Raw genomic sequence first — 11,782 nt, 5'->3', positions numbered from 1 at the left:
CATGGTTCTAATCCTATACTAACTCAAATACACAATTTGAATCCAAATACAGTTAGGATTAAAGATAAGACTAACTTATCTATAATAATAAACTTATTATTATTATTATATTAAATACTCTCCAAGATTCTTGAAGTCTTCCATATGAGTTGGTGTTGGACACGTTTAAAACTACCGTCTCTATAGAGCATCAGTTGAAGGAGACTTGGAAGCTGCAAAAGTTATCCTTCAGGATCACGAATGTTTGGTACGGTATAGTATCACTCCAAATATGGAAAGGCCACTGCACGTTGCAATCTTGAGTCAACACACAGAGTTTGTGAGTTATCTTGTGAACATGATGTGTACGGATGACTTGAAACTGAAGAATAAAGATGGCAATACAGCCTTTTGTTTAGCAGCTATTGCAGGATATGTTGGTATGGCCAAAATTATGGTTGAGAAGCATCCGATACTGCAAATAATATGTGGTAAAGAAAATATGACGCCACTCTCTCTGGCTGCTTTCCACGGAAAGCATGAGATGGTGATGTTTCTCTATGATCTGTCTGATAGAATGAAGGATGAGAGTTGGACAGAGCACAGGAATGAGGTTTTGTTGAAATGTATTGAGGCTAACATGTTAGGCATACTGTGTATGAGATTCACAAATATGGCTAGTTGCTTTTAATTTCTACTGATTCGAGTGATTGTCAAACCTTTTGTAGATGTTGCAATACGAATATTGGAGGACAACGAAAAACTACCTCAAGATAATCATGTATGGGATGTCCTGCAGGTATTGGCTCAAAATACTGGGGCGTTTACGAGTTCGACTATAATCAGTCAGATCAAATCATATAAGCATCCTTCAAGGAACACTCAGTATCTTCTAGTATTTCATATATAGTCTTCAAGTAATTATGTGTATATTAAATTTTGGTTCATCGATATACCTGGTTTCTTAACTGATTGTTACTTGCAGATCGCGCGTTCACTGGTTTGGTGACCAGACCTAAGGAAAGTAAGGGCGTACAATTACTGAGATTACTTTTGAAAAGGGTAGCCGAAAAGCCAACGGATACGATTGATAAGATACTTAGAGGCCCGATGATTATGAAAGATGAAACGGAAACATATCCTTCTCATATTCTATTTATTGCTGCAAAAATGAACAAACAATTTTTGGTTGAGCTGATTCGTGAGCTTCCTGATCTTATATGGCAAAGAAATGATGACGGACAAACAATCTTTCACATTGCTGTTGCTCATCGTCATCATGATGTCTACAAGCTATTAAAGAATATTGGCTCAATGAAGGATTTCATAATTTCCATCGCAGACAATAAAGGCAACAATATTTTGCATATGGTTGGAAATTTGCCGGAAAAGATTGCTTATGATGACTCAGAGACTACTCCTTATGAAGTTCTTTGTGAATATTTTTGGTACAAGGTAAACTTCTTCAAATCTTTAGGTTGTTTATTGCTTTAAGCAGACTAGTACTGTTTACATGTCCTGGTTGGGACTTGAACCCACGAACACTTGGTTGACTGATGCACATTGCATACACCTTGGATATTACCTCGAGGAGTCTAGGTCAAGGTTTATTGGTGTTATAAGATTCATAAGAATGTATGGATTAATAACTACATATATTGAAGACATAAGCTAATATAGTGTACTGGCCCAGTGTTGAGGAGCTAGTGTGCAATTATGTACACAGAAGTCATGGGTGATCATTTTTGATGCTTCGGGCGAAATCTGTTCCCAAGGTGTGACGGGTGGTGCTGTACATGTATGGGGCTCTTAAATTTACAGATGAGTCGGGATCTTAATCTTACTATTACAATTATAGGGTCAGCTCTTATTTGCATATATTCATATTTGTTCATTGGTGTTTATTGCTTTAGTTATTTTGCATAATTCTTTTCTACATACCTTGTAGTTAAGCATTTGATGATTTAGTGACTAATGATGTCTTCTTGTTAATCGATTGTACAAATTAATATTCCTTGTAGGAAGTAGAGAGTACACTCCCTCCTCGTTATAGGCAAATGAAGAATAAAGCAGGCCATACACCTGAAGAAAAATTCACAATTAATGGGCCACAAGGATGTGATTTCCAAAGGTATAAACTGGATATATGAAACTATTAATCAATCAATGGTGGTCGCTGCGCTTGTATGCACCATAAGATTTTCAGTAGTTTATTCACTTCCTGGCGGGTTTGATCAAAATGGTTTTCCTATATCCCGCGGAAACAAAACTTTCATTTGGTTTATCCTAGTGGAAGCCATATCCTTTCTCTTGTCTGGAACATCGATGCTCATATTCATATCCATCATCTCTTCTCGCCATGGACACCACAAGGAAATACTAATTGACAGGTGGCTGGCTGGTCAACATGCACTTATGGCATCTTTAGGAACCATGGTCATCGCCTTTCTTTCTAGTGTTTTCCTTCTATATCGTAACAACATATTGCCATATATAATCTCGGCAATTGCTATTGTACTCGTTGCAATATACATTGAGGAGTACCACACTTTTATTAAGGAGGCGCATTATGTAACATTTAAGGCCATGTATCTCTTTAGGCTAAAAAAATACAAGAAATACTTCCACCGTCAAAGCTAAAAGTTCTAAATGTTTTTGATATCTCGTGTATTTTCTCTTTTGCTCGTGTATATCTATAACACAATTGTTAAGAATAAATGAATGTTTTAATTTTTCTATGTATTATTTTGTTTCATATATATATATATATTGTAACTTAGTCTACAAGCTAGGTTTTCAATTTAAATATGTAAGACATTTTACAAATCAGGAGCGGATCTAGGTAGTGGTTTGGGGTAGCCCAGGTTACCTCTCAGCTTTTTAGCATTTTTATAAAATAACATGTATATTCTATTTTGCAATTTAAAACCATCTGATGGACTTGCCGGAGTGGTTACTGGGTATAAAAGAAGTTACGTGGGTTGTGCCCGTGTAGATTCGAATCCTGCATTAGTTCTCAATTATCATTTGCACTGTACTCCCACAATGACCAAGGAACTTGATTTATAACAACTTTATATATTAATTTTCAAATAAGGACACCGCCCCCCCCCCCCTAAAGCCCAACATGTTGTGGCGAGTGCCTTATTTAGTGGAATCGTCAAGAGTTTAGAAGTGAAGTTTGATCTATCCCCTCGCCAAAAGGCGGTGTTTGAATGCCTTCGGGCTCCTTGGGCTCAGGATTTTCTAACGGCTATCCCCATTGAAGGATTAGGCCAACGTATGTCGGGTTTGGAGTATCGGGCTATCCTTAAGTACCGGTTAATGATCCCTATGTTCCTGACGGATGAACCTTGCCCAATTTGTCGCAAGGTCTGTTTGGATTCTTTTGGTGACCATGCGGTGCATTGCAAAGAATTGCCTGGCTTTAAATACAGACATGATCTGGTTAGGGATGTTCTGTGTGATGTTCTTAAACGGGCAGGGATTTCTGCTAAAAAGGAGGCCCCTGTTAACTTTCTCACGGATCCTATTGAAGGGAGGTCTACTTTACGACCAGATGATATTCTTGTGTTTGGGTGGGCAGGGGGGAAACACGCCTGTGTGGATCTTACAGGAGTGTCTCCTCTTGTTGGGCTCAGGGACCGTGGGTTTGTTGTGGGTCAGGCTGCGTTGAAGGCTGAATCGGGCAAAGTTGTTAAACACAAGAAAGCTTGTTTAGATAATCAACATGTCTTTCTAAGTGCTTAAGCATTTGGAGTATTACATCGTGTTCATTCATATTATTATCAAGTATTTGTAAGTGCTTAAGCACCCGACGTAGTCAATAATATACGTGTGTTTTGAAGAAGTTCCGTGTTACGTTTATTGTTCTTATTTGTGTTCTTGAATCACCGAGTGTTAGTTTCCGCACTAATACTCGTTTAGTTGATATCATATTGTAGTGATCCAGATTCGGGACTTACAATTGGTATCAGAGCCTTAGACGAATTCAGGCTCGTTATTGTGATATTAACGGATTCAAGATATCAAGATTTGGTGGTGTTGGTGATTTCCGGCGAGTTCATAATCGGAGAAGAAGAAAACTATGATTTGGTCAAAGATTTTTTATTTATTTATTTGGAAACAATTTTAATCCCATAAAATCAGGGATTTAGTTGTTACCAAAATAAGATCATAAATTTTTTTGGAAGTTCTCTACTGGTATTTTTAGTTTTCACAGAGATTTCGGTCATTAAACATAAACCTCTACCTTGTTTAAGAGATTTCAGCCCAAAACCATTGTTTTCGGCCAGAAAACTGGTGTTCTCGGCCAATAACAAGAGTTTTCATCAAATATTAAGTGTTCTCTGCCAAGTTCAAGGGTTCTCGGCCAGAGTCAAGGAGTTCTCGGCCAGATTAAAGTGTTCTCGGTCAAGAGTTTTCGGCCAGCTGGGTTTTCGGTCAAACTATAATTTTCGGTCAACGTTCTCGGTCAAAGCAAGCTGTTCTCGGTTGACTTTGGGTTCTCGGTCAACATTTAAGGGTTCTTGGCAAATATTTTGAGTTCTCGAGCTACCTAATTTGCGGCGAAAGGAGTTCTCGGTCACTTCAAAAAAAAAAAAAAAAACTTAAGTCGAAAAAATTTTTGGCGGGAAAAAATTTCTTGAACGAAATTTTTCCATAATACTCCTTATAAGTAAAAATTCATTCTTGAAAACTTTGGCAAAAACAATTTTTTCGGGGTGATTTTCGGCGAAATTTTGGCGGGAAATTCGAAAAAATTTTGTCTAGAACGAAATTTTTTCTGGACGCCTCTTTTGAGCGGGACATCTTTCTTGCGAATTTTGGCGATCATATTTTTCGAGAAATTTTGGCAGGAAAATTAGTTTAATCTGATTAATTACTCAATGGATTCTTCACAACTCGTTTTTCAACCATGCTCTTTAAATTGTGGTGAGAAAATAGAAATGTATAAGCTTCATAATGATAGTCTAAGTAGAGATATGGAAAGAATAAAATCAGAGAATTTTAAACTTAAGAAAAATGAAAAGGGTTTTCTAGACAAAATAGAAGCTCAAAACAAGGATATTAAAAAACTTAAGTCTGATCTTAGTATAAAAGGGTGTCATTATCTAGATGCCCAACAAGAAATTGTTGAGTTAACTGCTAAGCTGGAAGCTTCCAAGTTAGAAATGTTAAATCTAACTAGTAAGTTTGAAAAGGCTGAACTTGATTTTAAAAAATTCGATGGTTCCAGTAAAGTAGTTAACTCAATGATTGAAAACCAATTGTGGTGGAAGGAAAATGAAGGTGAGGGAATAGGATACAGTCAAGTTCCCCCACCTTACAACCATAATTATGTTCCTACCCCTGTCACCAAAGAACCAGAGGAAAAGATAAAAGACATGAAGTATGGTAAACAGGTTCAATCTGAAACTATTGGATCAGGATCCCTAGAAGAAATCAAGCCTGTTTATAAATGTGTGAACAATTTTGATGATTCTACTTCATGTGCAGATATAGTAAATGATGTTGCTTATGATAGTAAAGGGGTTCAGGCTAGTGAAAATGAATCTCATTCTAATGTGTCATCAAACTCAGATGACACCACAACTCAAAATTGTACTAATAATAATACACAGAGTTGTGGCAACAAAGGGAAAGCACGCACGAAATCAGCACAACAAGGACAGTCTCGTCCTCACAGATCCTACGGATCTCCATGTGTTGATAAATCAATGGGTGCTTTTTATATCAAGAGACAAACCTGCTACCACTGTGGCACACCAGGACATATAGCCAGAAATTGTGTTCATCGTCTATATGTTCCTTACTACAAGCAAAATCAGAAGGCTATACCAAGGGGCAAGAAGAATGGAAAAACCTTTCCTAAGAAGGAATTCCAACATGAGGCAAGTGCTTCCGTCGACTTTAGAAGAAGGATGAAGGCGTGTTTCGTCTGTGGGAAAGGCGGGCATTTGGCACAGGAGTGTCACTACCGTGCTGTTAATAGACAAGCCCCTCATGTGAAAGGTAACAGGTTTCAACAGAATCCAGTGGTTAAACAAAATGCTTATTTTAGAAAACCACGTGTATTTGTACAACGGGTCACAGATACTCAAGGATTCAAAGTTAATGTGACAGGTTTGCACTCAAATGATTTCGAAACTGTTAAAAGAAGAATAAATTTTCAGAATCAAAGAGTGTTGAGAGTTCTAAGAATTCGAATTTGGATTGCTCCACTCCAAAGTCTGTTCTTTCAAATTTCACTAGACCAAGACAGATTTGGAAACTCAAAACTCAGCAAACAGAATCTGTATTAACAAATGATTCTGTTAAAGATGGGAAAGATATGAGTTGGCAAGAGGTCACATATGCTGATGCTCAAGGGAACCCCAAGACATTTATGACTTGGGTTCCTATGTCCAACTAATCCCGCTATGCGTGTAGGAACAACCACAAATTCATTGTTTATTAAATGGGTTGTTCCAGGCACATGACATGGCAAATATCCATTGTTTTTAAGTCTTTAAACCATAAAATGGATTATTTGTTGCCTGGATGGGATGTTAGGGTGATAGAACATTTTTAATTTGCTCTTGAAGTGTGTAGGAACAAATCAGGGAATACATTGCATATTAAAAGGTTTGTTCCAGACATTCAACTCGCAAGGATGCAGAATCTCAAAACAAGCTTATTCCTAGGGGAGATTGTAACAAATGGAAAGATGATGTCTTGAAGATAAAAGGTAATCGTATCACTTTGGCATGAAAGATTGATCAGTCAAAAAGATTTTAAAATTTTAAATGTTTATAAAAATAATAATAATAATAATAATAATAATAATAATAATAATAAAAATATACAAAAAGATGTTCAAGTATAGTGTATTTTGTTTTCCAAAAATGAGAAAATGACTTGAACGTGCATGAGAAATGATATTACATCAGTTGGCTGACTATCATACTTCATAAAAGTTTTTATTAAATATTACGTTTAGACGATTGAGTCTTTTTGAGGTTAAATTTGTACATAAAACTTTTCCCTTCAGTCAAAATTTTTGCACAAATTTAGGGGGAGAAAATTAAAAAATTCAAAAAGAGTGTGTGTGTGTTAAAAATAATATTAAAAATAAAAACTTTAATTTATAAAAGTTTTGTCTATGTCTTTCAAACTTCACTCTCGCTTAAAATTATGCCGGTTGCTCAAGTCTGAAGGACATATATTCGTATATGGTTGGTCCGGTGTTCTACTTGTAGTTTCACAGGATAGCCATTTACCCAACGACTGAAAGCACCCGGGGCAATTGTGATGTGTTTTTGTGTTTTAAATTCTTTCACTTAAAATTATGTCGGTAATTCAAGTTGGAGGGACACGTAGTTTCATATGTGTTTTGGTCTTGTTAACCACTAGTGGTCATACGGGATAGCCATTTACCTAAAACTGAAGAGTGACCGGGGTGACTGAGTTCTTAACATGTGTGTCTTCTGTGTCTTCTGGGAAGTGATATTACTATTCAGTTAACAGCTTTTTAGAAGCTCTAAAATATTTTCAAATGAAAATTGATCCAACCTTTGGAAAGTGATAGATAAATTGTTTCTGTGTGCCTAACGGGTGAAGTTATTAAGCTTAAAAGGCTCTATAACAGTCATTGATGTGTATGGTACTTTCCACGATGCGTAAACGTTAAAGTGATATAAACTAAACTTGTTGAACTTAATGTGGAGAGTCATTTTGAAGACATGTGCATGTCTCCATATACATCTCTCCGAATGATAGGCAGAAAAGCAATTACCCAGTCATACACGAGCCCATTGGTATTTGGTCCCCAAAATGAAGTATCTTATTGAGAATGACAAAGAACAAATGTGAACAAAATTACTTTAAATATATAATCAACCAAAAGTTGATAAATGTTCACAAGCTTTTAAGTAAAATACAAACATGAGGGTTAATAACAGAACTACAGGGGTGGAGACAATTATATAAGTCCTTTAACATCCCGAATGAAAGGCTTGTTAATTAAACTGTAAGTCCAACGTTCAACCTCAAATATGTTTGCAAATTTGATAAGAAAAATCAAATAAATAAGTTCTGTCATTAAAAGTTTTTAAACCAAATCCAGTGGGTCAAAGTCAAATCGAGGTGATCTGGGGAAAACCAAATAAGCTTTGAGAAGAGATAGGATGCATCACAGGTCCATAAGTGATGTCCATCTAAGCTTTATGCCGAACTAAACCTTAATCATATCACTGATACGATGAAAAATCATGCTAAGTATGGGATACACGCCATCAACCTGTCTCTTGATGTCATAATAACGCTGAACATGAATCTTTGTGAAAGTACCTTAAACAATATGATTCCATGTTTGGATCTTTTCATAAAGGCGGCATTTTTATCAAAAAACTGAAATTTGATCCCAATTTTTAGCTAAATTACAAGAAGACCGGGTGATTAAATTTGTTTTATTTGTTGTTTTTGGTTTTATTTTATTTTATTTTTTTACTTCTTGATTACTCTTTTCGAAACAAATGTGTTGAGAAATCGTTTTAAAATTTGCATTCAGTTAATGAAATCTGATATCGGTTATTGTGTTATAGTTGGTTTAGCTGGTATGATCTCATTTCAAGTCTTTTCAAGAAAATCATAAAAATTAGAAAAATAAGAAAATTACAAAAATATGTTTGTCTTATTTTGTTTTATTTAATTGTTTTCAAAATATTTTGGTTGATCTTTCTATCAAAGTTGATTGTTCTTTCAAGACTGATTTCTTGCAACGGAAGCATATGAAGTATCTGAGACTCAAAGTGGATGATGCTATCATGTTCAAGGGGAGATGGTAGAGTATTGGATGCAGATGCTGAAGTTGCTGATCACTGAAGTTGCTGATTATGTTCTAGTAAAGATTCTGAAGATCTTGAAAGCATCAATCTAAGGGCAAGATTGTTGGGTCATAAATTGGTTAGACTGACGCACATCAAAAGGCCACGACATGATCAAGACTAAAGTGATGCAAATGAAGACGAGTTGAAGAATTGCATTGGTGTAATACCGAAATCCTTATGGATTTCGGTTAGGCTAGTTTGAAGTGAAATAAACAAGAACGAAGCTACAAACCAAGGGGGAGATTGTTGGGTCCATATTTGGTGGTTTGTACTTAGTTATATGTTTATTGGGTTTAGTGTTGGGCGATGTATGTAAACCGAGATCACTTAGGGATCTCGGTGGGCTTTGGGCTTTACTTTGGGCCTGATTGTCAGCTTCCATATATATAGAGAATACTTGTATAGGGTTTAGGTTGATCAGTTGGTGAGTAGTTGTTGAACACTTTGAGAGCCACCATCTAGAGAGCAATACCGATTTGTGTAATCTCGTGTACCAGATGGTTTAATAATATAATCGTGTGAATTTGGAGTATTACATCGTGTTCATTCATATTATTATCAAGTATTTGTAAGTGCTTAAGCACCCGACGTAGTCAATAATATACGTGTGTTTTGAAGCAGTTCCGTGTTACGTTTATTGTTCTTATTTGTGTTCTTGAATCACCGAGTGTTAGTTTTCCGCACTAATACTCGTTTAGTTGATATCATATTGTAGTGATCCAGATTCGGGACTTACAGCTTGTCCTCAAGCAAGCTACTTATAAATATTCTCTAAAAATAGAAAGTTAGGACCATAGCTTAAACATCCCCAAAAGAGTTCCAAGAAAATGGGAACAAAATAACCAGCCTTAAATCATAAGAATATGCGTAGTGATATATAAAAAGGTGATTTGTTTTTATGAGTTTATGTTTATGCAAAACGTCACGTTCTCACAATGTTCACTCACACTCGGTTTTATATCTGACCATACCTGTGATGTATGTATGTGAACACTCTTAGCCAAAATCTGACATGTGATAAATAAGCTAGTAACAAGTTCAATTCTCCACCTTTGTGGAGGGTTTGTGAGTGTATGTATTTGGTGTTTTGTGGTGGTTCAAGGGTTTAGGTTAATGATGGTGAGGATGGTAAATATAACTTCTGCTGATTTTGTCGAGAGTCTTAAGATGTCTTCAATGGTTAGCTCTTTTCTCCCGATTACTGATTTTTTTAAACAAACCTAGTGACTTGTTAAGGTCATATCGTCAAGACTAGTTTTGTCGAGGATGTGAATCAGTTCTTCCTTAATTCTGTTATGAACATAACTCCCAACTCTAATGGATCGTTCGGCTTTGAGCCTAATAGCCCACACCCTCATTAGTTCGGTATATTAATATTGAGAATGAGTTTGACTTTTTCTACATCTTCCTTTGTGGGACCAGTTTCCGCATCCTAAGCATCATTTATATCTTTTTGCTCTTAATTTCATGGCGCTTTTGGAAACTCCACTAAATGCTAAAGAGTAAGATTCTCTCCCTAAGTTCTGGAAGCAACCTAAGTTTTGCGAAATTGCAGCAAAGGAAATTGAAATCGAAAGAATGCATTTCCAGTTCTTTAGGGTATGCCGGTAAAAGACCAATGTTGTATTTTACCGGTGAGAGGGATAAAGTGGTGTTGTTGGTTTTTGTATTGTAATTTGGAGAATGGTTTGAGGTAATTGTGATAATATTACCTTCTTCTTTATAAAAGGCTTCGTGCGGTCTTGAAATGAACACTTGCGACAAGTTCTAAATCACACGAAATATATGACTCACTCAAAGCTTCCGAAAAATATTTATATGGCATGAGGTTTATCTCACATTATCGGAGGGATTGAGTATAAACGCCATATTTTGCATATATTTATTCTCAATATTACAAAACTTCTTTTTACCTTTTTCACTTTTTTGGTTATAGTAGATTTTTAGTTGGTTATTTGCAAAAAATTTCTTGGATTTCTTTTGGGTTTGTCACAAAAATAGTCTTTGTTTGCTACAATAATATTTGTTTATTAGAGAATCTTAAAATTGGTTGAGCAAGCTATTGGTCAAGTAATTCCCCTCCCCACACTTGAATCTCACATTGTCCTCAATGTGAAAAGATTCATAAAAAGTTTCATATGGAGTATGGTGGGTTAAAGGAAAGAAACTTCCCTTTGGGCTATCGAAATTTCAATAGAGCGTACCCTATTTTTCATTCGTTTTCCTGTAGTATACCTAAATAATAAAAACTGCATATAACCAACATTCAACCAAATCATAATAGTACTGAAAATTGGGTATAGAATCATCCATACCCTGCCCACACGGGCTAAATAAGTCCATAGTCAAATGTCTCGGCAAACCCGGCCATAACAAACATCAAACAAACAACCAAATGAAATTGTCTCAGACAAACATAATAATAATAATGTCATCAACTACTACTACCCAAACCCATGCCCATACCCAGACCTACCATCGCCGTCACTCGTCAGTTACCCGTATGTTCAGGGTCAAAAGGTCCCTATTGCCGATCCATGCGCTCACTTAGCTGATGAATCTCCCGCCTCGCCTTTGTGTACTCTGTGGCACGCTGTGCGTCAGGAGCAACAATCTGCCCTGATAACATGTCAAATGAAGCGGTAGTTTGAGTCTGAAAATGGTCAATGAGCTCATGTAGCCCCTCGAAAGAGTATTTGCTATGAGAAGACGGCTGGGGCCGTCTCCTGATGATGATGGGCCGCCCTGCAAATAATAAGTGCGGCGGCGGGTCTGTCGTTGTGGCGATCCGGTCCTCCTCTTAGGTATGTCCTGAATGACCATCTCAGCGGGGTCCTCAGGATCCTAGATCTGGTTGACGGCATCCTGAAACCTCCATTGTGGCGGGTTTCGTTCAATCTGTTGGACCATATGCATACAGATACAGAGGTTGA

The 11,782-nt window shown here is 36.6% G+C and overlaps 1 protein-coding gene across 1 annotated transcript in view; it reads left to right on the top strand.

Annotated features, from left to right (window-relative positions):
• Positions 1-271: 271 nt before the first annotated feature.
• The window catches only part of LOC143577047 (uncharacterized), a 55,585-nt gene continuing 44,074 nt past the window's right edge, over positions 272-11,782 (top strand). Inside the window, exons 1-4 of the mRNA XM_077060993.1 lie at positions 272-605; positions 708-809; positions 965-1,434; positions 2,001-2,110. Of these exons, the coding sequence (XP_076917108.1) occupies positions 272-605; positions 708-809; positions 965-1,434; positions 2,001-2,110 (1,016 nt within the window). The remainder of the gene's footprint in view (positions 606-707; positions 810-964; positions 1,435-2,000; positions 2,111-11,782) is intronic.

The sequence above is a fragment of the Bidens hawaiensis genome, unplaced genomic scaffold (genome assembly GCF_021521415.1).
Source record: "Bidens hawaiensis isolate Kalapana, Puna unplaced genomic scaffold, B.hawaiensis_p1.1 tig00028458_1, whole genome shotgun sequence".
NCBI classification, from domain to species: domain Eukaryota; kingdom Viridiplantae; phylum Streptophyta; class Magnoliopsida; order Asterales; family Asteraceae; genus Bidens; species Bidens hawaiensis.
The sequence above is the reverse complement of the archived record's forward strand: the minus strand, read 5'-3'. Positions and strand labels throughout refer to the sequence as shown.